The 27,606-nt window shown below is 36.5% G+C and overlaps 1 protein-coding gene and 1 long non-coding RNA gene across 3 annotated transcripts; one reads left to right on the top strand and one right to left on the bottom strand.

The window, feature by feature from the left end:
* Positions 1-277: 277 nt before the first annotated feature.
* Positions 278-996, bottom strand: LOC113316923. Of its 2 annotated transcripts, none has more exons than XR_003343094.1 (3): positions 893-996; positions 686-804; positions 278-578 (listed from the first exon to the last, which is right to left on the bottom strand). It is a non-coding gene; the product is annotated as an uncharacterized LOC113316923 (long non-coding RNA). The 2 variants fall into 2 exon arrangements; XR_003343095.1 differs by having other exon boundaries at positions 902-996.
* Positions 997-10,084: 9,088 nt separating this feature from the next.
* Positions 10,085-10,561, top strand: LOC113315429. The gene has a single exon (XM_026563704.1). It carries the CDS (start codon positions 10,085-10,087, stop codon positions 10,559-10,561), a length of 477 nt encoding a protein of 158 aa, XP_026419489.1.
* The last annotated feature ends 17,045 nt before the right edge of the window (positions 10,562-27,606 follow it).

Raw genomic sequence — 27,606 nt, 5'->3', positions numbered from 1 at the left:
GGTCGCTTACATTTTTGAGCTACCAAACTTTTTGCCCGGAAGTATCTAGCCGATTTCGATTTAGATAAATCCCAAATTGAAATTAAAATGAAACTTACAATTAAAATTGATACTTTAACAAATTATGAACCAAATTAAAAACTGAATCAAGTTTTATTATATCACATAGATCAATTTACATCATTTCTTAAAAAAAAGACAATCTTTACACGAACAAAAAGATCAAAAATACTAACCAATCATTTCTTTACAAAATGATGATTACAATTTCCTTAATTTTTAAATAAAAGATGAACACTCCTTCGACTTTGTAGCACCAAGCTCATGATAAGAGATTCATACTTCCATCATTCTTGTGTTTAAGTTCCTCTCTGATCATTCACCATTGGGATCTTGATGGAGTACTCATACTCTAATAACATCATGGAAGGAATCAAAAGCACCGTGAGGGATTAGGCTGTAGCATGAAGGAAGTGATTCACATAATTATAATCAGGAGATAATGGATTCTCATCTACAAAGCCATCAAACCTCACAATGCACCTTCAAAAGTTCTCCATAACTAGCTAGCTCAAATCCTAATAAAGATTAACTCAATTAGAATTAACAGCACAATGACAACAATTACCTGGGCAACAAACGAAACCACTAAGGGAAAAAGTGGATAAATGTCTAGTATAGATACCACTGTCATCAATATGACCAATGTTAAGCTGAACTGAAGAATGGTCTTTTGCAGTAATAATTCTCTTTGTAGCAGAACTGCAAAACCATCGTAGCAAAGAGGGCACTCTGCTCATTCTCCTGAAAGAAATTAAACACAATGTTAATGCTTTAGGTTCGTTTAACGAGATTATAGCACAAAAATTTACTAATTTGGTAAAGAGCTTACATGGCCTACCAAGTGCAAAGAATCCAAATTACTGGGATTAACATCATTTCATCATTGGGGAAGCATCCTTCATCATAAGAAATTATTTCTTGGTTCATTTCGCCTTCAATTAACTGCATCTTACAAAGAGATATGAGTGATCGATGCATCTTCATCCAACAGAAATTATTACTTCAGTACAAAAATTCCATACCCAGAGTCTCTTAAAATACATAACCTAAACAGACCTAAAAAGGAAAATCAATTGAGTACAGTAAAATTAAGCCCAAAATTAAACAAAATCAAAAGACAAGATACTTAGCAAATCCTTTGGGAGCATGTTATTCAACTCTAATTCGATTAAGAAACAATTATTAGAAAACGAACCAACTTCTACTTGTTCTTCTCCTCCTCTGTAATTCATCTTCCATTTTCTTCTGCCCTCTTTTCCACCTTCTTCTTCTCAATCCCCTTCTTTATATCCTCCTCCACTTGGTTACCCTGTTTACACCAACAATTACAGAATCAGTACAAAAATTAGAAATCAAAAATTAAATTTCTATAATCAAAATCAACCAAATCAAAAGGAGAGAACCTCGTCAGAGCTGTCAATGTAAGAGTTTTCCACTTTGCACCCCTCAACATAATCTACATCAAAAAAACAGACATCAATTTCACTTAAACCTTCACTTCATCTCAACGTAATCTACATCAACAAAACAGGCATCAAACCCTTAATCTTTTGATTTTGTTGCACCCCTCAACGTAATCTACATCAACAAAACAGACATCAAACCCTTAAATCTTCTCTTCATCTCAAGTTCACCTCAAACCCTTGTTTCTTGAAATCTTACAGACATCAATTCCCTAATTCCATTACAGATTCATCTTCTACAACATCAACGAGATCATTTCTTCCCTCTTTTCTCGATCAGTAGCAGCATAAACATTGTCAGAATATGAAATAGATATCTTTTTAGATTAAGAGAGGTAGGGAATGATCTAGGTGTGTCTATTAGAGGTGGTGTTAATACGAGTACGTGATTTGATTCAGAACCAGAAGAACATGTAAATCCGATGATATAAATTAGGGTTTTGGGGATGAATTCAAGATGAAGTAAAATAGAGAAATCAGTGATGAAATTAAGGGTTTCCACTTGAACTAAATCTAGGGTTTGTGAGGATTCAGTATGAAATCGAAAAGAGAATCAGGGATTTGGGAAATCAGTGAATTAAGGTTTCGTGGAATTGTTCAAAGGAATATGTAGAAGATGAAATTGAGAGTCTTCGGGGAATATTAGAGATGATTTTTTACTGAAATATAAAGATGGAAGAATCGAGTTCTGTGATGAAGATTCGAAGCAATTGAAGCTAACGAAACTTGGGTTAAGGTTTTTTTTTCTGAGGGAGGGGAAGATGAGAGACGAGAGAAGTGAATGAAGATAAGTGAGAGAAAAAAAAATCGTTTTATCTAAAAGAATTTGAACGGATAAGATGTGGTAGGATGGGGTCATACGGATTGTGAAAATATTTGGACGGTATAGATTTAAGTAAAGAGTGTCATACGGATCAAGGCAAGTGTGTTTTCTTTGTGCTTTCTCTTTGTGTTAATACGAACTCATGTTTTCGGTTTAATTATCAACCTTCGACATAAAAAAAATCCAGGAAAAATATTAATAAATTTAGCACATTGTTATCGACATTCTGATATAAAAAAATCCAAAAAATGTATAAGAATGAATTGGGAAAATGAAAAATGAATTCGATAATTGGTATGTTTCTTTGTGTTTTTGTGCTTTCTCTTTGTGCTTACGGTTTGAATTTCGACTATTCGCATTGGTCATGAAGTAATTTTGACAAGTCATATAGGTCATGAAGTAGCTTTAGTTCACACTGGTAAACTCTATAAGAATGAGTACTCAGTCATTAGCCAACGCTCGTTCTTCTTTGCATAGCTCCTTCATCTTCTTAAACGTAGAGTATTGAATTGGTGAGAATACAGACAGATACGGATTGCATAAATTAAGCGACGGTGTAAATTCGTTTTAGGACGCTCATACAGATTGAGAAGCTTGTGTGTTTCTCTTTCTGCTAGTTCAAACTCGTGTATTCGATTTTATTATCAACTTTCCATATGAAAAAAATCCAAAAAATATATCAATAAATTTAAGATATTATTATCGACCTTCAATTATAAAAAAAATTCCAAACATATATGGGAATGAAACAGAAAAAATAAGCTTGTGTGTTTTCTTTGTGCTTTCTCTTTGTGCTTCCGGTTTGAATTTCGATTAGTCACATAGGTCATGAAGTAATTTTGACTAGTCAAACAGGTCATGAAGTAGCTTTAGTTCACACTGTTAGACTCAAGAAGCATAAAAACTATGAACCAAGAAGCTCCGGCAGGATTCTGACTTCAAACTTAGCAGGATACATCATCGAAATCGATAAATATGAAGCTCAATGTCGATTCGAACTTCAAATGTGGTATAACGGCATACAAACTATGAACCACGAAGCTCTATAAGTTGACGAATTTGTATGTGTTTAAGATTTTGATTATGTATCCTGCTAAATTTGAAGTCAGAACCCTCCCGGAGCTTTTTGGTTCATAGTTTGTATGTCGTTATACCACATCTGAAGTTCGAATCTACATTGAGCTTCATATTTATCGATTCCGTGATGTATCATGCTAAGTTTGATGTCAGAACCCTCCCGGAACTCAGAGCCACTTTCTTTCTCGAAGTTGCCAGAAAATGATTTGTTTATGGTCCATGCATCCGTCGAAAAGTGATGCATGAGGTCCATGCATCCGTCAAAAAGTGATGCATGTGACAATGCATCCATTGAAAAGTGATGCATGAGGTCCATGCATCCGTCGAAAAGTGATGCATGAGGTTATGCATCCATCGAAAAGTGATGCATGTGACAATGCAAATGAGGCTATGTATCCATCGTTTTTAGTGAGGTCCGGATTTTAATCGATAACAGGAGAAACCGATGTGACAATGCATCCACTAAAATCAAAAAATCCGGATCCATTAAAATCCGGATCCGGATTTTAATGGATGCATTGTCACATCCATCGAAAATCCGGATTTTAATCGATATCCATGCATCCGTCGAAAAGTGATGCATGAGGCTATGCATCCATCGAAAAGTGATGCATGTGACAATGCATCCATTGAAAAGTGATGCATGAGGTCCATAGCGTACGGATTTTAGTTGAAAAGTGATGCATGAGGCTATGCACCCAATTTTTTTTTTTTTTCGGAATCTCATCGGGCGTACGTATAGTTTACGCCCCACACCAGGCGAACATATAGTGCACGCTCCACCAAATTTAGTCTTATACCCGTAGCGTCACACACCAGACTAAACTCAAATTTGGTCGTTTTTTTTGGTCTTTAATCTTTGGTTATACTCGCACCACTGCCGTTGCTCTAACTCAAAAGGAAAGCAATCCGTATGATACTAATTTAACCAACAGGAAATTAAAAGATATAATCCACGGACATTAACTCATAAGGAAAGCTCATACGGATTGCCACTTTATCTAACCACCACAAATTGGTTTTGAAAAGAGGAACTGTTTAGGCGGAAAAATTCACTTGTTTTGAATTAAAGTGCCTTTTTTCGCGGCAAAGGGTCCACTGTTGCATGTGAAGAAGCTAAACTAACAGTCACGTGTTTCCTTATCCTTCACGTGTTTGCTTATCTTTTTTCGGTCCAATGAAAGATTTAGTAGTTGTCTGGTTGACTGCTTGTCCTTCACGTGTATGCTTGAAAAGATTGTTCACTGAATTGGTGCCAAACGGTACAAAGTAACAACTAACAATGTTCCAATCGGATGATAATCGTGGTATCTTTTCGTATTTTAGAAGAATTACCATTCATTTTATGAACCATCAACAAGGGCGGTATAAATTATTTTTTATTTTGGTGTACATATCTTTAAAATAAATTTTACTCACCAATAATTTAATTCTTTTATGACACATTTAGAATGGCAAAAAGAAAAAACTTGGTAACCATTTCACAAATTTTAAAATGTGATTGTCTTTGAATCGGTGGTGGCTAGGACTTGGTTGTTGAGATAGGATTATACCACCAACCAAATATTTTTTGAATTGCTGCCCTACTGTGCCTGAAAGCAAGTAGCGACTTAAGCATTTTTATAGTTGGTGTGCATAACTTGAAAAAGTGATGTACCAACCGGACACTATTATTGGTCGCAACGAAATAGTAGTAATAAATTTATAGCGAGCAAACTATCTAATAATTGCAAATTTGGTTGCTTGACCATTAAAGCGACCAAAATTTCAGGCGCTTGCTAAGATTTTGGTCGCTTAAGTCGTGTTTTGTTGTAGTATACTATAAGTGAAGGACTATTTGTATGAGACTGAGAAGCCTTTTTGGAAATCGGGTTTTTAGGCTTGTTGGAAAGTCATATCTTATTCGAATAAAGTAGTATTGCCCCCAGTAATAACTCGATATTGGTGCATGAGACTAAGCTATGAATGTTATTAGTAACGACCGGACGTTGCCATGCTATTCTTAATGAAAACAATCATTTATGAGATCATGTCAAATGTTATCATCCATCTAGTGACTATGCATCACTTCATAAATGATGCAAGTTAATGATGCCAATTCATTGATTATACGTGAGTTAGTGGTGTCACTCAGTAGATGATACAAGCTCACGGAGCATTGGTGATGCGCGCTCGTGGCATTACTCTAGGAGTTGAGGTATGCTCAGAGCATCAATATGTGAGTGATGGCATCAAGATGCAAGCCTCATACATCATCCTGAGATGGTGTCGTCTATATGATGTTGATGCAAGATGGTGACATCATTATGAAGACAATGTAAACTCAAAGTATACCAGAGATATGAGTTCATGATCCAAGCTCGTGGCATTATCTTGTAAGCGGTGAAAGCCAGTGGCATCAATGTGTTGATGATGCAAGCCAGTGAATTAATCAATCACCCTGCCTGTGATTTATGCCAAGTATCAGCGTAATGGTGAAAACACCTCATTTTTTAAAAAAATATTTATGATCTAGGTAACTTATTGAATTGGATTTTTTGAGAATCAACCTGAGCCGGTCAACGTAGGTGTATTATTTCCGCAGATTCTCATTATTATTTTTTTCTTATTTGATATGAAAAATAAAAATTAGAATATGACGAATTTCGAACTCAAATTAACATCTTAGACACCTTTAAAGTTACCACACCATTATACTAGAATTGCATTCCCGATGTACACGTTGCGATGATAAATAAACAACGTACAAACTGATCTATCCCATGATACTTATTTTCTTATTTGATATCAAAACAAAAGTTAGAATATGAAGAATTTCAGACTCAAATTGACACCGTAGACAACTTAAACCACTTTATTAGACTTGATTTCCCGGTATACACTCCGGTAATAAATAGACAATGTACAAAGAGAGTTATCCCCAGAAGAAAGTGCAACACTTTCAATTTCATATTTAAGAAAGTGGCACCGTCATTTTTCCAGAATTTATTTAATACCACACATTTGATCTTTTTCTTCCCGTTTTTCTCTTTAAAAAACTGTCAATATCAGTTAGTGCATAGGTAACAGTTATCCTACTTAGTAAAAAACATCTACTCCCTCGAATCGTATCACTATCGAGTCATTACCGAGCTAAGTCGTGAGTCAGAGCTAAATCAATACAACTCCAAAGAATATTAGTAACAATCGCAAAGCCATGAGAACACGTCGTTTCCATTCTAATTGAAGCAACAAAAACAAACTTTCGCCGGTGCCGGGTCTATGCAGACAAGAGATGCAAAATGCTAACATGAAAAGTGAACATATCAATATGCACCGAAGACCATGATACACAATCGCACATGAGCCTGAGAGCCATCAATAAGAAATCAAAGATCAGAAAAATAGCTTTACAAATGAACAATCATCAAATATAAAACAATTCTAGCTCTATTTGTCCAAACCATTGGATCTACTAACACAGAACAACAACAACGAAATACTTCAGTTTAGCTTAAAACACCTTATCTTCACCATTCCCACCAGTAACCAGTCATCAAACGTATCAACATATTTCAATTTAAGTCTACTAACAACTTCATCTACCAGTTTAATACACAAATGATGGGCTGTCGTAGGCACAAAAAATTAATAAAGATATTTCCCACCAATTAACTAGTAATATAGCGGTAGTAAGAGATCGTTCCCATAAAGAGATGTGTAATTGATATGTTATTTGATCAACAAGACAAAGTAAATAACAAGGGGGTTTGATTGTAAGTTAAATAGAAAGACAATAAAGAAAAGAGATGATTAAGGAATCCTTCGCCACCAAGCGATAGCTGGATTAATATACATATGTATCGTTCATAAGAACCATTCATCACCAACCGTAGAATAACAGCTAGATCAGTGTTATCCCAAAAACTCCTTCTATCACTAGATACAGAAGTTCTCGACTACCAGATTCTATCCAACGAACCACCAACTATAAGATCATTCAAGGTGTAATCCAGTCGAACGTTTTAAGCTTTGTGAATTGGTTAATCCCAGTAGTTAAACTCTTAGATCAAGGTTTACTTGCTGGTGTTTTCACACACGATTGCTCCACAAATCCCTATGTAAGGTCTCGCGATTTCTACTTGTGTAGAGAGTTAATCGACGTTTACTTATCCCATAACTTCTACTAGCAATAGAACAATCAATAGACTAATCTAGTATGCGTCCCAAATTAGTTACTTTTTCAAAGATTTTCTCATTTGATTTCAAAGTTTATTTTGGAATTTTGAATCTGTCCTTGGTTTGTATGTTTTGTTAAAAGATTCAGTGCTTACTTTCCTCTTCAATCTTACTGTTTTCAGTTGATTCTTCATGTTTTAATCTTATTCATTGAGTTTTCATCTTTTATGGATTACTAATTTTCTTTTTTTTTTCCCATTAATGCTTTTGCTATCTGATTTTTCTCTAATGGCTTTTGCCACTTTTGTTGTTGTAATCATAGCTTTTGCTGAATTTATCTACAAGCTTTTGCTTAAAGGATTAAAATCAATTGTATTCAAAGCTTTTACAAATGGTGCTGAACTGAAGAAGTCTCAAAACAGTTCTGACTTGCTCAAACTCGATGGTCAATCATCCCGCCTTAGGTACTATTCAAAAAGAATCAAAATTCACAAAGATAACTGGATGCAGTTATTTTGTTTCCTTTCTTTTCTGTATCTGTTAGATGACAACTTCAATGTTACCCAAAATACAGTCTCCCCAAGCATAATTTGCTCCCCTAATATTAGGCAAAAAAATAATTTGCATTTATCTCTTAGCTATCTTCTCGCTAAAACTTCAACCAAAAACCTAAAAATCAAAGTCATAAATATTCTTGATACAGTCAACTAAGAAAACCTCATATATCATAAACCCAAATCTATACATCCTTCTCCCAGTTTCAGCTCAGCAAAGGTCAATCTGTTCAGTATGGAGGAAGGTTCTTCAAGCTCTGTGGGTGAATTAGTTAATAAGTTCAAGCAGGCCACTTTAGATTTGGGGGACACCAGCGAAGTGTTAATGATCAAAAGTAATAATCCTGAAAAGGATGAAGAATCAAAATGGGAAGCTAGCGCCATCGATAAGATTATCATTGAAGGCATAATGAATTATGATACCGTGGAAAAGAATATCCTCTTCACTTGGCCTTTCTTAACCATGGAGAACTTGAGAATCATAAAAATCGAACCTAATATAATGATTTTCAAGTTTTACCATTGGGATCTTCTCAACAAAGTGATAGACGAAAGACCATGGAGTATAAATAGGAATCTTCTTGTGGTTCATGATTATATTCCAAGTATGGTGTACACTGATAAGCACTGGGGTTTTCAACAATTTTGGATTCAACTCAAATATCTACTTCCTGAGCATATGAATGTCACTTCGGTTACGAAAATTGGTCAAGTTATGGGAGAAGTTACTGTGATTGAACCAAAGGATGCAATTCCAATTGGAAATGAACCTGTTAAAGTCTGTGTTAATGTTGATCTTTCAATGCCTCTAAGAATAGGTGCTAAATGCATCACCAATGGTGGAGTAACCAAGTGGCAACATTCTTTTTTGAGATACAACCAAGAGGCATTTGCACTGAATGCTATATCATTAATCACTCGAAGGGTGCGTGTAAAGATGCCGCGATTTTTCTCAGTAAGGCTCATGAGAAACCTTACTTTGTGGGTAAACTTGATAATATAAATAAAAGTATCTCTGTCACCTCCTCTAGAGCTGCTCCTGCTGTTAGGAAAACTCAGAAGAAATCTGGCAAGAAGGCTGCTTTTATTCCTCCCAAATATGGTGAAGTTATCAATTTGGATTCTCTCCTTAAGGATGAAGGTATTCTGGATGATGAAGAAGGTAGGCTAGGCAAGCGTCATAGAACTGATAGAGTCTCCACCACTATTCCACCAGTTTCTGAGACTTCTTCACATAGCACCATGGAGAATCCAATCTCATACTCAGATAATATTCTTATGATTGCAGCTAGAGATAATCAACATGCACAAGCTAACAAGGGGAATCAGGTACTAATTCTCTACTATAATATTTTTCAGTATCGAAATTGGGTTTCTACATTAATTTGTTGCTGGCTAATCATTTGGTTTAAATACTTTTTGACTTCTGCATTGTGTAGAATTTTATTTAACGTCCATACAAGATTTTTTGATTTAGTCAAGTTTTGCATTAACTTTACATGCTATATTAAGTGTAGTACGCACGTCAAGTTTAAAAAATTTTACCCAAGTCTTTTAGATTTTATTAAGATAGTATGTCACCTTTTGTTATTACTCCATACTAGTTTCCCTTGCAAAGCTAAACATTCCCAGTTCCTTAAAATTTCTAGAATAAGCATTATTTTCCTATCTCTTATAACCATCAATACCATGAAAGTTATGGCTTGGAACGTTCAAGGGTTTAACACCCCTTCAACTAGGGATAATCTTAGAGACATTATTAGAACTCAAGACCCTGATATCATTTTCCTTTGTGAAACTAAACTCCAAGAAAATAAAACGCAGATATTACTAGCTCCCTTCGGATATCCAAACTTTAGATTCATTCACCCTGTAGGATTGTCTGGTGTCTTAGTTTTAATGTGGAAAGATGGTTTTTCTGTGATATTGTGAGTTGTGATAATAACATGATACATGCAGCTGTCCAAAGTGATCCTAGCCTACCAGAATGGTTGTTATCTTGTATGTATGGGTACTGTAACTATGCAAAGAAGAAAGCACAGTGGGATTTCATCAAAGACATTGGTCTTAATATTTCTCAACCATGGGTTTTTATGGGAGATCTTAATATTCATCTACTTGATAATACTTCTTCTGTTTCTTCTTCAAGTGATAGTATGGTTCATTCTATTCTTCAAGAGATTGGATTAGAAGACTTGGGTTTTCTTGGAAAGGGGCATACTTGGTCTAGCAACAATACTGGTACAGGGGAAAAAAGATCCAGAATAGATATGTCTTTAGTCAATGTTGAATGGAATTCAGTTTTTAATGATTCCAAGTTATTACATCTTAGTCAACTTGGCAGTGATCATTGTCCAATCATGCTAGTCACTGATTATTCCCAACCTAAGCTGTGGAAGCCTTTCAAATTATTTCTCTCTTAGTTACAGGATAAAACATGTGCAATGGAGATAGCTAAAGCATGGGAGAGTTTAGTACAAGGTTCCCCTGGTTTCAAACTAGTTAAAAAATTGCAATTCACAATAAGAGCTCTTTCTTTATGGAACAAACATCATTTTGGATATATTAATGTAAAGGTGGACACTTTGCAGCAGCAACTAAATTCAGTTCAAGCTCTTCCATATTCTCAAGAAATTACTTCTAAAGCTATTGAGATAAGTAAAGAACTGGATAAATGGCACTCCATCCAGAATGAGTTTAACAAACAAAAATCAAGAGATCATTTTGTTAAGGACATGGATTATAATTCCAAGTACTTCCATACTTTAACTAAGAGGAAAAGAGCAAGGAATAATATTGACTCTTTAAAGGATTCTTTTGGGATTTGGTTTCATTCTAGAGAAGATATTTCTTCACTTCTTACAAATAATTTCAATACTATAAGCACTTCAGGGTCTCCAATACTTGAGGAACACTTTTATTCAGGTATTCCAAGTATCATCACTGAGGAAGAAAACAACTTACTTCTTGCACCTTCTTCTAATGAATTTTTTTTCAAGATTCTTAAGAGTATGGAGAGTTGGTCAGCTCCAGGTCATGAGGGTTTCCAAGCTGGTTTTTATAAATCTCAGTGGAGTATTATGGGCAATGATGTGTGTAATATGGTAAGTAATTTCTTTTCTACCAAGTTTCTTCCAAAAGAAATTAACATAACCTATATCTCTTTAATCCCTAAAAAGAATAAACCATCAACACCTGCAGATTTTAGACCTATAGGGCTATGTAACGCCTCCTATAAAATCATCTCCAAAATCATAGTTTCTAGAATGAAACCACTCATGAATAAAATTATATCTCTATCAAGCAGCATATGTTTCAGGCAGAATGATTAATGACAACACTATCATTGCTCATGAACTGATACATTATATGAAGAGAAAACAAGGAGAGGGAGGTTGGTTAGCACTCAAGCTTGATATGTCAAAAGCTTTTGACAGACTTGACTGGTCTTTCCTTATCAAAATTCTGCAAAGTTTTGGTTTCAGTGATGATTGGTGCCAAATAATACACTAATGTATTAGTACTACTTACCTGTCAGTACTTCTAAATGTATCTCCATGTAATGAATTATATCCCACAAGAGGCATCAGAGAAGGAGATCCCTTGTCTAATTTCTTATTCATTCTTGCCATGGAATGGTTCTCTAGAAAACTACTTGAAGCACATGATTCTAAATCCATCAAAGGCATTACTGTTGCAAGAGGTGCTCCTCCTATAAATCATCTGTTGTTTGCAGATGATTGTCTCATTTTCACTCAAGCCAATCCAACCAGTGTGAATTGAAAAAGCGGGGGTCTAACAACACCACCCAATATTTCGATTAGCAATCTGTATGGACAAACTCCAATATACTTTTTATGAGAATCAACTAGACATTTAGACTCAATAAATAAAAAGATATATCAAAGAGTTTGTATCTCAATCTCTCGATTTAATCTTACTCAAGCAAACTGCGAGTCTCGATTAAAGAGAGATAAACTTGGACAGTACCAAAGACCAATATCCAAGGATCAATCAATATCAATCAACAACCGTTAGGTTGGACTCTCCAATTGATTGATCTAAACGCACAACCTGTATTATTTCAATTATATAACAAATATAATGCAGAAAAGAAATAACACATACACCAGAAGTTTTGTTAACGAGAAAACCGCAAATGCAGAAAAACCCCGGGACCTAGTCCAGATTGTCACTGTATTAAGACGCTACAGACACTAGCCTACTCCAGGATAACTTCGAAATGGACTGTAGTTGAACCCCAATCAGTCTCCCACTGATCCAAGGTACAGTTGCACCCCTACGTCTCTGATCCCAGCAGGATACTACGCACTTGATTCCCTTAGCTGATCTCACCCACAACTAAGAGTTGCTATGACCAAAAATCGCAGGCTTTAACAATAAACAAATCTGTCTCACACAGACAAGTTTATCAAAGGATCAATCTGTCTCCCACAGAAAAACCTTAAAGTTTTTGTTTCTTCTTTTGATATAAAATCAAGGTGAACAGAAACCAATTGATAATCCGGTCTTATATTCCCGAAGAACATCCTAGATTAATAAATCACCTCACAACAATCTTAATTGTATGGTAGCGAAAAAAGATGTTGTGGAATCACAAATGATGAGACGAAGATGTTTGTGATTACTTTTTATATATTGCCTAACTGAGAGGTTAATCTCAAGCCAATCAATCTGATTGTACTCGTACGATAAAAGATGCAAGATCAGGTCACACAACTACGATAAAAGTAGTATCGGTATGGCTTCACAATCTCAATGAAGTCTTTAAATCGTTAACCTGGTTTTAGAAGAAGAAAACCAAAGGTTAAAGGAGAACCGACTCTAGCACGCAAACTAGTATCACACGTAAGGTGTGGGGATTAGTTTTGCAAAATGCTAGATGTCTCATTTATATAGTCTTTCAAATCAGGGTTTCGCCTTGCTCACAAAGCAAACATTATCCACCGTTAGATGAAATCCTGATTTAGATTCAAGCTAATATATCTCAACCGTTAGATCGAAATCTTAGCTTGTTATACATAAATGAAGTGCACGTTTATAGGTTTGTTAACCGTACCCAAACATGTGCATTGTTGGTTCAACAATAGTCAACCAAAAGGTTATCCATTTGAGCATTTCATACCAACCATTTTCTTCTTCACCATAACTAGTTCAAATGACTTATATGAACTAGTTAGAGAGTTGTTCAATTGAAAGGAAATCTCATGTACTACACAAGACACAATTGAAGCAAATATGATTTGATTCACATGAATCGGTTCATGAACTTTATAGCCATGGTTTTCAAAAGCATTCCTTAGTCTTTATTAGTTTAAGTTCAGAAATCATCTTCAGATATATAACCTTTCTCAAGTTCGCAGACTAGGTTCGCGGACTTAAGGTATCGGATAGAGTTTACAAACTCCATAAGAAATTCTCGGGTTTGAGAACTTTGCTGGTTCGCGAACTGGGTTCGCGGACTTGGCTCACGCAAGTAGTTTGTTAACTCCAGCAGAAATTCTCGGGTTTGTGAACTTCGGAAGTTCGCGGACTGAGTTTGTGGACTTGGCTATTAGCCATTCTTCCAGTATAAGACTTATGCATATATGTGTTTCCACAACATACTTATTTCCATCATTGGTTATGTAATCTAAACTCTCATTCCAATCATTGAAACATTCTTAGATAACGTTATATAGTTGTTACACTATTTCTCGCCAAAGCAATTTTCAAGATGACTGAAACAAATTATGACTTGCATCACTAGGTAAAGAAAAACATGGTCAAAGAGAAACACTTACAAACACATATTTCGAGATATATATAGGCGAGGTATACTCGGCTCGAAATACCAAATGTGTATAATCTAAGTCTATATATATATAGCATATGACTTTTGTCTCAAGAAGTAGGAGATAGAATAGATATACTTTTGAGTGACAGATAAGTTCAAGTCTTCACATACCTTTTTGTCGAGAAGTTCCACCGGTTCCTTGAGTAGTTCTTCCACTTGTATGATGAATCGCCATGAAGTCCTTGTGATCAACTACACTTACTATCCTAGTTCGAGACTTAGCTATAATAGACTAGAAATCAAGACTTATAGTTTTGATCACTAACATTGACAAACATACTTGATATAGCAACGCATGCGAGTTCGACCGAACAGTGCTCTAACATGAATAATCTACTTCAACTTTTAGAAGATTTTAGTTCACAATCTGGTCAGGTCATAAACTTTAAAAAATCTTCAGTTCATTATAATAACAATATGGATCCATCCGTGTGTAATATTCTCAATAGTATTTTGGGAGTTAACTCTATGAAGGAAAATGAGAAATATTTGGGGCCTCCTATGATTTTGGGTAAGTCCAAGGTTAAATCCTTTGATGAAATTAAGGTAGCCTTTGAAAGAAGACTTGGTCATTGGCAAGGTATTAATCTTCATCAAGCTGGAAGGACAACTATGGTGAAAGTTATTCTTAATGCTGTCCCAATGTATCAAATGAGTACATTTAAGATGCCTAAAAAGATTCTTAGAAAATTGGATTCATTGCAAAGAAAATTCTGGTGGGGTTATAAGTCCAATAGAGGTTTGAATCTAATTGCTTGGAGTAATATGTGCATATCCAAGGATTTGGGTGGTTTAGCATTTAGGGACTTAAAAATGCTTAATCATGCATTGCTCACAAAACTAGCATGGAGAATATGTCAGCAATCTGATCATTTGTTAACTAAGATTCTTAAACCTAAGTACTTCAAAAAGAGGAGTTTTTACACCTATCTGAAGAAAGGAAAAATTCTTCTTGGACTTGGAAAGGCATTGAACTGGGTTTGTCTATTCTTAAGAACAATTATTTCATGGAGGTTAATAATGGAAAAGGAACAAGAATTTGGGTAGATAAATGGATCATTGGATTTGATTTTAGAGTGGAACCACTTGATCCCACACATTTTCAATATGTATTTGTCAGTGAGCTTATCATCACAGATACTAATGCTTGGAATCTTCTTAACTTGTTATTCACCCCTGACATTGTGGAGAAAATCAAGAAGATGCAATTATCAATACTTGAAGAAGATAGCATTAAATGGACTCCTTCTAGAGATGGCAAGTTCTCTGTTAAATCAGCTTACAACAAGCTCATGGAGGTTAGAGTTCAACAACAGGCTATGTTAAATGTTGTCCCAAAATAAGTATGGAAGTCAGTATGAAAGATGAAGTTACCTCATAGAGTTAAACTATTCATATGGAAATGTCTGAAAGGTATTGTTCCTCCAAGGATGAGACTGACTCAACCTATGCACTCCATTGATACTCACTGTGAAATATGTAAACAAGATGGGGAAACTCTATTCCATCTTCTAATAAGTTGCAGGCATGCTAAAGTAGTGTGGAGACTACTAAATGTCAGCATTGACCAAGTCGCAGCAAATTGCAACTCAGTTCAGGATTGGATAATTTCTTGGTTTCGAGACATCCAAAACACATGAGCTCATGATCTTCAGAATTCGCGAGAATTATTGATGGTTGGTTGCTGGATTATTTGGAAGGAGAGATGCGATTGTGTCTTTCAGGAAAAAAACTCTCAATCCATTCAACACAGTAGTTTTAATAATTCTTTGCATTATAGCGTAGGAAATACTAGTAATGTAGTATCTCAGCATGATGTTCAAGATAATAACTCTCATGATCATGTGCATGAAAGTAACACAATCTGCATTAATGCATTTAAGATTTTTACAGATGTATCTTTCGATCTTAACACTAATGAATGTGGTACTGGTGCTGTTTTATTCAATGTTGCAGGAATTAAAGGAACCTATGTAGCTGGAGTAATTGACTCAGAAGCTGGTGAATATCTTGCGATTTTTGAAGGATTGAAATGGGCCAAATCTATGGAGCTAGACAACATCCACATTATTGCATACACAGAAGTAGTGGTGAATGCTATCAATAATGTCTCTTCGTCAGTGAGATGGGAATATAGAAAAATAATGAGAGACGTCAAAACTATTTTAAGTTCTTTTACTGTTGCTAAAGTTAGTTATTGGTGGCTCTCTAAAAGAGTCACAGAAATGATTCCTGCAAGTGCACAGGGTCTAGTGTATAGAACAGGGCAAGCAGGGTTTGTCCACAGGGACAAGGTGGGCAAATATTTGCTATTTTTAGTTTCTTGCTTCTTTTGCTAACTTGTTCTTAGGGGCAGTGAACAATGAGGTTGTGTGGTGTTATTAACACCACAGTGGACAATTGATGGGCTGTAAAGACAGCAATGGAACAAGAGAAAAAAAATTAAGGAAAACAGAAAAACAAAAGTGGACAGTGAAGGTGGATGAGTGAAGATGTTATGGATGGAATAAGGGCTTGAATCCACCTTAACTTCTACAATGTATTCTCCTATAGAAAGTTAAACCCAACTCAACTATGATATGATTCCAAAGCACTAGTTGTCTTTCTAATGCACAACTAGTCAAAAGCTTATCTATCTAGCATGAGTTGCAATTTATCAACAGCTTATGCATCTAACTAAAATGCATACATGGCATGCAATGTGAAAGTAAGGTGATGACGAACCAAGTTCAAGTAATTCCTAAACTGGTTTAACATTCAAGAGCAATATGACAATGTACTACACAGCAGAGATTAAAGATTCATCCATTCCCTAACAAGTAAAGCTAGAACATGTTAGACATTGATATTGAAATTGAAACACTAAACATTAAAGAACAACTTATACTAACAGTGGATTGAAAATTATAATTGCAAAACAAAAGGAAACCTAAAATTATTCTACTGATGCTCTGGTTAATCCAGGCATCACTCTACAACAACACCCACAGTCTCAATTTATACATGCAAGTTTCCCCCAAAATCAGAAAACTAGGGTTTCATGAAAAGTGAAATTAGGTCTCACCTAATATCTGAATCCAATCAATTATCTTCACCCACTCTTCAATTTCTTCTCCTGCGTCTCCTGCTACTCCCAATTGATTTTCTAACCTAACTTATTTCATCATCCCCTAATCCTAGGGTTTCAGAGAAAAATAGGGTTTGGAAATGATGAAAAAAGTTGATAGAAGGATGGTGAACGTGTTGGTAATGATGGTTTATAGTGGTGGCGGTATGGAAGGTGCAGACGGAGTTGGTGGTGGTGGCAGAGGCAGAGCATGGTGGTGCTGCAGAGGGTGAGGGAGAAGATGGAGTCGATGGGGTTTGAGGAAGGGGTTGTTTGTTTTGCGGGTATAGGTATTTGGTTGTTTGGGTGTTGAGCAGGCTCATCAAATTCGATGTTTGGCGAATCTCGACCGTGGGATATGGAGATGAAAGATCAATCTGACGGTGAGATGAAGTGGATCCTGCAGCGACCGTTGGATTATACAATACAACAAAATTAACGACACCAGATGGAGTTAGGTGTTGTAGTGTTAAGCAGAAGTATCGAGGTTTGATGCGCAAGTAAAGAAGCGACCGTAGGATGCAGATGCGATCCAATCTGACGGTCGGGAATGGAGGCGGGTATGGATATAGAAAATGGGTTTGGGTAAGGGTTTTGGGCCTTGGGTATGCCAAGCCCATATCTTCTTCAAGAACAATTCTTCCTCTTCAAGCCCATTTCTAGCCTTTTGGTCTTGCGCACAACATTCTTCGCGGCTTCCTTGTGATTCCTCTTGGCTTTTCACTACTTTTCTGCTCTTTTCCGCTCCGCAATTCATCTAACTTTATTTGTTACCTAAAAATGCAAAATTAATTAAGAAAAAATTTATTCTTGAAAACAATGAAAATACAGAATATGGGATAAAATGTAGAATTAACGCACAAAAGATGAGTTAAATGCCAAGAAAAATATATAGAAATATGCACTTTTTAGCACTCATCAAATACCCCCAAACCTGAATTTTACTTGTCCTCAAGTAAAACAAAACTAAGGAAATCCTACCTATACCACTGTCGCTGGTCTCTCGAATGCATTTAGCGTATGCACTAAGCCTTTTAAACCACTAAGTGTCCCTAGTGGACGAGTTAAGTCTCGTGAAGGTTTGCTTAGAACGTACCTACAAAGTTCTAGGTCAAAATATAAGCTCAGATTCCATCAAATGTGACATGTGCAAGTCAGTTTAAGCTCACAGCAAAATGGAGATGTCAATCTAGCTATCAAAGGCACAATCCTAGCACTGATAACAAAAAAAGACATGTGATAAGAGTGTAAAGTGTATCTACACATGTGTAAAGAAAGATCGGTTATGACTACTAATCACCAAGAGATAGTTTCTCAGGCTAAGAACCAAGGTCGAAATCTAGCTAGCTGTCCGGACTTTACGAGAATTGTGAATGAGTTGGAGGTATTTCACAATTACTCGCGTTGTACATCAATGGCATACACCCTCCTTGCTTATTACAAAAAAAACACAAAAGATGACTCTTTACATGACTCTTATTTACATTGACTACTCTCTTTTATTTTTGGAACAAGAGAGAGATGGAATTGATAAATACTTGATTTTTTTTTTTTTTTTTTTTTTTTTTTAAGGAAACACTTTTGATACATACAAAAGGAAACAAAATTACATGACACTTTGCAAGAGGTAGCCCTTTTTGATGCACCCAGTTAAATTCGATGGTTGTTTTCTTAATGTAACCTCCACCTTCTATCCCAACCAACCAAAGAACAAGCTAGTCAAGTTTCGTTCAGTATTCTAAAGTGATTGGCAATCGTAACTTCCTATCAAACACCTTGAAGATCGAGGCCATACATGTATTGGTAGATCGTGCGCGTGCAAATTTCTTATCACTATGTGAATTGTGCTAGAATCAGGGTGCCTAAATATCTAGACTAAGACTCCTAATAATTACATATTTGCACAAGAGTCAACATTTCAAGGTAAATGAGCTCCATTTTTATGATTTTTCATTTTTTAATTTTTTTGAATTTTTCGATTTTTTCAAAAGAAGAAGGAGTTCGTTTTCAATTATGGCATATTATCATGGTATCTACTCTATACCCCCAAACCTAAACTAAACATTGTCCTCAATGTTTAAAAATGGAAAGAATTAAAATGCAACATATGGAAAGGGACATGCTGAGTAGAGTAAAAGGAGAGAGAATACCCGATTTCGGCGAAAGCAGAATTAAAACTCCGTTATTCAAGGAAAAAATCCAACATATTTCAGCCGAGATCATATTGGATTAGCAAAATATATACAAAAGGAATAAAAAGGGTTTTAAGAAATTGTATCTACTGGATTATATACAAAAAATTCACCATACACTAACAATCTAAAGAGTTGAGGATCAACCCAAAAGACAAAGTGTAAGGTTTCAACAGCTTCACACATAATAATATGGTAGGCATGCAAGTGAAGCTGTGAAACAAAATGAGCTACCCCCAAACCTGGATTTTACAGAAGATATAATTTTGAAAACAAAATCGCGCAGTTTCGGGGGTTCATCATGCAAAGGTCTAGCTCGAAATGAACTTTGCTAGGGACGGGCAAACATGCTAATTCCAACTGTGGTTCCTCAAATGTATTATACTTAGAAGCAAAATAGTCCAAGAGGACTTGGGAAGCACACAGTTCCAAACCTAGATTAGGGATTCTCAGAAAAGTCGGTTTGACAATATGGGTACAAACCAAATCTAGGTTGGGTGGAAGGCCATCAGATTGTGACTTATGTAGGAGATAGGCACATCATTATTAATCAAACATCAATCTCCGAAATCATCTACACATGTCACATCATGCTTACAATCATCAAACAAATTGGCAAGATCACAATCAGAGTCATCAACATCATCAACAATTCATTCTCATGCATCGGCAAATCAGGAGAAATATCACAATGTGACCTAGGTAGAGAATCAGACACATCACTTATATTTTCATGCATAATAACATTAGTGTCTACAGAAGATTCAACTATTCCTATGTCATGCTCATCTTCACAGAATAATTGTACGAATCCCATGTCAATATCAAAATCATATGAATTACAATGAGTATTAGAAAAAACAACATTCATGAAGGTCGAGGGCGAGAAGCCATATGTTATTGAACCAACAGGTTCCACAATATTTTCATGTTCTTCTAACACATCATCATAATCATCATCATGGTAGCATGCATATTGGTCCTCATTAAAAGTGGTGGTGTCGTTAGTCGATTCATGTTCCTCTAAATTAGGTTCATATTCAACATCATTTACATGAATGGGACTAGACACTTCATTAGGGACAACATACATTTCCTCATGAATTTCCTCCTTTTGTAGGTGAAGCAAAATCTGATCTAAATATGCCTGAATTCGTGATGTAGATCTATCGAAGTTTTGCTCACTGAGTCTGAAAGCTTCTGTGGTGGAGTCTAAATTCATGGGAGTACAAAATTCTTCATGTTCAAATTGTGGTGATTGGTACATGTGTGCATGGTCATTAGGGTTTATAAAAGATTGATCGCAACCCTCAAAGGATTGATTATGGTCCCAATGACTACCATTCTCACAATTTATGGGCATTTCATACCTTGGATTTTCTCTAGATTGCCTAAAATTATGCAAAATATGACAATTCTCAACAGGGTGGTCTAAACTACCACATGCGGGACATGCATAGATTTCAGGTTGCCTAAGAAAATTAGATGTGACAGATTCCTCATGTGATTGCATTTCTAAAGCTGCGATTCGAGCTTCTAATTGATCCACAAGAGATGATTGTGTATTAGCAAAATGTTCATTTTCACGTTGTGGCGAATGATGCATGTGTGAATAGTCATTAGGGTTCATGTATTGAGGCTCGGGACTTTGAAAATGTCCATAATAATTCCTATGACTATTGACATCATGGTCTATGGGAGGTTCATAACGTGAAGTTTGTCCACACGCAAGTTCTCTAAGGGATTCGTTGTATTCCCCAACTGTAGAAAAAGATCTAGACATGATTGGGCTCAAAGGCTAAGTAAAGAGTTTACAAAGCTCAAAATTTGGTTTTTAAGGGAATGAAAAACATTTGGTTTTTGATGGGAAACATTTGGTTTTTGGGAAAAAAAAAAAAAAAATTTGGTTTTAATGTGGGAGCAAAATAAAATTTGGTTTTAAAATCTGGGAGCAAGTAAATTTTTTTTTTTTTTTTTTTTTTTGAACTTATCCTAGCATAAATTAGCACAACCCATAAAAGAAAATAAAAACAACAATAATAATTACAAACCCATAAAAGAAAGAAAAAGAAGAAAAAGAAAAATTATTACAAGCCCAAATAAAAAATAAAGAAAAACAAAATTTATTACAAGCCCACAAATTAAAAATGGAAGCCCACAGGTTGGGTTCTCTTAATGGGTTTAGGCTTACTTGCTTAAGCACAGCCCAGCTGCTCAGTTAGGTTGCAAAATCCCAGTTGGGCTTTGGATCATCCTAAGCTTTGGCTTTTCTGTGGCCCAGTTGGGTATTTCAGTTGCAAAGCCCAGTTGGGCTTTGTTCTTTTTCAGCTGCTTGGAATCAGCCCAGTTGGGCTTTGGATCAGGACCAGCAGGGGGTAGCAGCAGCTTGCCTTTGCACAGCAGCAACAGCTGAGGCACAGTAGCAGGACCAGGAGCAGCAGCAGGATCAGGAGCAGCAGCAGGAGAAGCAGCTCAGCTCTATTTGGGCTTCACAGCAGCACATCAGCACCAGAGGTTTGTTCTCAGCCTCACAGCAAGGTCACAGCAACAACAGCAGGGGCAACAGCTTCAGCAACAGGAGCAATTCAGCAGCAACAGCAACTGCACCAGGGTCAGGCAGCTTCTCCTAGCACCAGCTCCAACAGCACCTGCAAGCAAGAGAAACAGCACCAGTTCAGTGCAGCAACAATGCCTAACAGTAATAGCCCAACAGGAGTTTCAGCAAGCAGCAAGGCAGTGCACCTGTTGGTTTCAGAAGAGAAGAATCAACAAGCAAGAGCAAAAGCAAAGAAAGAAAAAGCAATTTCGCCGCTACCGAGTCCCCGGCAGCGGCGCCAAAAACTTGGTGGCTCTCTAAAAGAGTCACAGAAATGATTCCTACAAGTGCACAGGGTCTAGTGTATAGAACAGGGCAAGCAGGGTTTGTCCACAGGGACAAGGTGGGCAAATATTTGTTATTTTTAGTTTCTTGCTTCTTTTGCTAACTTGTTCTTAGGGGCAGTGAACAATGAGGTTGTGTGGTGTTATTAACACCACAGTGGACAATTGATGGGCTGTAAAGACAGCAATGGAACAAGAGAAAAAAAATTAAGGAAAACAGAAAAACAAAAGTGGACAGTGAAGGTGGATGAGTGAAGATGTTATGGATGGAATAAGGGCTTGAATCCACCTTAACTTCTACAATGTATTCTCCTATAGAAAGTTAAACCCAACTCAACTATGATATGATTCCAAAGCACTAGTTGTCTTTCTAAGGCACAACTAGTCAAAAGCTTATCTATCTAGCATGAGTTGCAATTTATCAACAGCTTATGCATCTAACTACAATGCATACATGGCATGCAATGTGAAAGTAAGGTGATGACGAACCAATTTCAAGTAATTCCTAAACTGGTTTAACATTCAAGAGCAATATGACAATGTACTACACAGCAGAGATTAAAGATTCATCCATTCCCTAACAAGTAAAGCTAGAACATGTTAGACATTGATATTGAAATTGAAACACTAAACATTAAAGAACAACTTATACTAACAGTGGATTGAAAATTATAATTGCAAAACAAAAGGAAACCTAAAATTATTCTACTGATGCTCTGGTTAATCCAGGCATCACTCTACAACAACACCCACAGTCTCAATTTATACATGCAAGTTTCCCCCAAAATCAGAAAACTAGGGTTTCATGAAAAGTGAAATTAGGTCTCACCTAATATCTGAATCCAATCAATTATCTTCACCCACTCTTCAATTTCTTCTCCTGCGTCTCCTGCTACTCCCAATTGATTTTCTAACCTAACTTATTTCATCATACCCTAATCCTAGGGTTTCAGAGAAAAATAGGGTTTGGAAATGATGAAAAAAGTTGATAGAAGGATGGTGAACGTGTTGGTAATGATGGTTTATAGTGGTGGCGGTATGGAAGGTGCAGACGGAGTTGGTGGTGGTGGCAGAGGCAGAGCATGGTGGTGCTGCAGAGGGTGAGGGAGAAGATGGAGTCGATGGGGTTTGAGGAAGGGGTTGTTTGTTTTGCGGGTATAGGTATTTGGTTGTTTGGGTGTTGAGCAGGCTCATCAAATTCGATGTTTGGCGAATCTCGACCGTGGGATATGGAGATGAAAGATCAATCTGACGGTGAGATGAAGTGGATCCTGCAGCGACCGTTGGATTATACAATACAACAAAATTAACGACACCAGATGGAGTTAGGTGTTGTAGTGTTAAGCAGAAGTATCGAGGTTTGATGCGCAAGTAAAGAAGCGACCGTAGGATGCAGATGCGATCCAATCTGACGGTCGGGAATGGAGGCGGGTATGGATATAGAAAATGGGTTTGGGTAAGGGTTTTGGGCCTTGGGTATGCCAAGCCCATATCTTCTTCAAGAACAATTCTTCCTCTTCAAGCCCATTTCTAGCCTTTTGGTCTTGCGCACAACATTCTTCGCGGCTTCCTTGTGTGATTCCTCTTGGCTTTTCACTACTTTTCTGCTCTTTTCCGCTCCGCAATTATCTAACTTTATTTGTTACCTAAAAATGCAAAATTAATTAAGAAAAATATTTATTCTTGAAAACAATGAAAATACATAATATGGGATAAAATGTAGAATTAACGCACAAAAGATGAGTTAAATGCCAAGAAAAATATATAGAAATATGCACTTTTTAGCACTCATCAGTTATGTCAGGAGATCTCCTAATCAATTAGCTAATTCCATTTCCAAGTTTTTTAGAAAAGACAAATCAGTCTTAGAGGAATTCAGTTGAACTCCTTTTTGTATGGATACATTGTTAAGTAGGTTCTATGAACCTGATAGAAGTTAAGCAACAAAATTCTCTTGTTATAAAAAAAAAGTATGCATCCCAAATCAATCTAAGAATCACTCATAAACCCTAGATAAGGTAAAGACAAACGATGATGATAAAAACTCTCAATAGATTTGTATTATTAACAAAGCTTCACTCTTTGAATATTGAATTCATCCATAATCAACAAAGGATTTAGCTACTCATAATACAAAGAAGATGAATAATGGTGGTTTCTCCCTAAAGGGGTAAACCCTAGGTTTTTGATATAGAATAAACCCTAGATTGTGATGTGAGATTGATCAATCATATGTGAAATGCCTAATACCTATTTTTATAGGTTTACATTTGGCCTTCAAGTATTTAGTTCGGTTCAATAACCCGACCCGAAAATGCGAAATAACGACCTTAAACGTGACTTTAGGCCTTCACAAGTATGCATACTTGATAAGTATGCATACCAGTATGCTTATCTCAAATTCCAGCAGAAATTTTCGGAACTAAGTATGCGTACCCGTTTGCATACTTGTTTGTCTTCGGTATTGAATAAAAAGCTTGTTTTGGCCACAACTTCTTCGACCGAACTCGGAATGACCTCATTATTTTTGCATTCTTTTTCTCTTTCAATTATATTAAATATGGTGATGATAAATCATGAATTTGAATAAGTTAAGCTCGGTCTTTTTCTCGTCTCTTGATTTAGAGTGTTTTGCTCCTTTTTGTCGCACTTCTTCCACTTCTCTTGGACTTGGGCACTTGGATACTTGGAATACTTCTCTTCCTATCTCTTTCCAGCACTTTGTAGCTCCTTTCTGGATGATTCACCTAATAGGGGCAAATAAGAGAAAACAAGAGTAATAATACGGCAATATGCAAGAATAATAGCTAAAACAAGTATGGAATGAACACTAAAATCATATGAATTATGCACTTACCAAATTCCACCACACTTAGCTTTTGCTAGTCCTCGAACAAACTAAATAAAACTAATCCTAAATACAACAACTCCATGTTGTTGAGAAAATGGTTGCACTTAGCATGTATAACAAGCCTTTAAACCCCTAGGTGTCCCTAGTGGACGAGTTATAGTCTCCTGAGGGTTTACAAGAGGTATACCCAAAAAACCTACTCAAATTTCTCACCTTGGAAGAACCACTAAGGATAGACACAAAGTAAAAACCCAAATAATTAGCTTGCAAAAGTTCTTTAGCTGCAAACATCCCACATACATTTCAATCATCACACACAAGAAATTACTTACGTGTGACATTCAACCTGATTGCAAATCTCTACTAAGATAGTCATCGTACTTGTTGCAACATTTGCCACAAAACTCGCATACTGAAATCACATGGATAGATAAGAAAATGAAAATAGAAAAGTGAAGTGTGCAAATGTTGACTAAATTGAAAGATGTTACCCACAATACTTGTATGAATGTCGCCGAAGGATTATTATTTATAGCGCAATAGTTGAGAGAAGCACCCATTTAACTCGACCACATGATTAGATACTTCTAAACGCATGTTCCTTTGCAGCAAGTATGTGATAGTTTCCTTGGAACCTGCATTCCACGCTTGTTTAGGCGACGGAGACAACGTTTCACACATACTGCTATCCAAGTGTCGAGAACTTCATAAATAGTATTTTGACTTACTATATACTTATGATAGGTTTTTGTTTTTATCGACTATAATTAGTCCGCAATTCATGACCTATCACTTATTAGTGTCGATAAATGAAGATGAGCCTTATATATATTTTTTTTTCTTTTTTTTTTTGGATAAAATGAATTTTATATGAAACATGATATTGATAATTTTAATAAAGAAATTAAGTTTATAAAACTTTGGTTGGCATCCTAGCAACAAGCTGTGCACCAACACCCTTTTGAATAGCAACCCATAATCTATAAAAAAGAAATTTACCTACACCACTACTGACATCAAAACTAACTAGACAATTTTTCAACCTCTTAAACATAAAGTATCATCACCAAGTTCCCACAAAGTGGAAAAGGCTAGGACACCCAGACCATATCCATGTGAAACACATTGATCCAAGTATTTTTACGTTTGCGCATTACAGCATTGGAGATAGCTTGACCGGGGGCAAAATCACGAACGTCTTCGCCTGTGAAGGGCGAGACACTAGTAACATCCATACAAACATCTTGGCCATTATCCCAGTTAAGAACAAGAACATCAGCAGGGCGCAAGTCTCTATTATCATCAGACAAAAACCCAAGGGAGACTTCTTTGCGTGCAGGAACACCAGCTTTGTAACATATATCAGCAATTACATCACGAACCAGGTCATGTAGAAATTTGATCCCAACATCTTTGGAATAATGAAGAGCATGATCACCGAAGATATACATGGGCCTATTGCAACTGGAGTATAAACCACCTTCCGCAAAAAGAGGGATACCAAGGCGGTAGAAAACTACAGCTCGAAACTGTCTTGGACCAAGGCATTGATTCATACCACTAATGGGTACGGCTAAAAGATAATCTTGATCATGCTTAATACGATTGCACTGCCACATAATAGAGTCTCTTGCAGACATTACAAATTGGACTGGTATTTGCTTCTTAATTGCGTCAAAATAAGTGACTGCTAGGGAATGCATAGAAGGGGGAGGGGTCAGTATCATCAACACAATAGTTAGAAGGTAATCCACATACCTGGATGAAGTTCTGAAGAGACAACTGATAAGCAGAACCTTTATCTGAAAAGAATAAGGTAACAATAGTTACGAGTGTCTGCCATAGTGTAGATGCCGAGGCCACCTTCCTTGATAGGGAGAGTAGCTAACCGTTGTTGCAAAGGGCCAAAACCCGCACCATCGCTTGTGACCAAGAATCTCAAGTACTGAAATAAATGATCATCAAACAATTCATTGGCTTGTTGTAGAGCTGCAGGGTTGGTAGTACGCATAACAAAGTACAATATGGAAACACCGGTGCATTTGCGAAGCAATAACATCTCACTCTGAGGGTCTTTGAGTTTTTTGATGGCACACATTAGCTGAATACTCTTGTGAACTCTAGCCAGCTCCATATCACTAATAAAATTCAAATCCAAACTCACTGCCCCCCCCCTAAGAGTTTAACCCCGTTAGTAGGTCTGTCAATATCTCGAGGAAAAACATCATCATCACAACTTCTATGATCAACGGTAGGCCAAAAGACCTCAGTTTTCTTTATATTAAGATGCAAACCTCTACTCGGGCCCTCGTATTCTATAATCCTCAAAGATTTGGAACCTCAAGGGTGTCCCCAATAATTTTCCCATCATCAAGGTACCATGCATGTAAATCAAGTTGGCATTGAGAGGCAATGGTTTTCACAAGTGGATAAAGTGTCAAGGCAAACAACAATGGACCGAGTGGGTCCCCTTGTTGAACCCCAAGTGCGGAGGACAGAGTATATTGATCATAATAAAGTCTAGCAAGCCGACTATAGCAAAATTCCACCCAACGTGAAATATCTGGACAATGGAGTCGAAC

This window comes from Papaver somniferum, chromosome 10, assembly GCF_003573695.1.
Source record: "Papaver somniferum cultivar HN1 chromosome 10, ASM357369v1, whole genome shotgun sequence".
NCBI lineage: Eukaryota > Viridiplantae > Streptophyta > Magnoliopsida > Ranunculales > Papaveraceae > Papaver > Papaver somniferum.
Note: the sequence above shows the minus strand (reverse complement) of the source record. Positions and strands in the feature narration are given on the sequence as shown.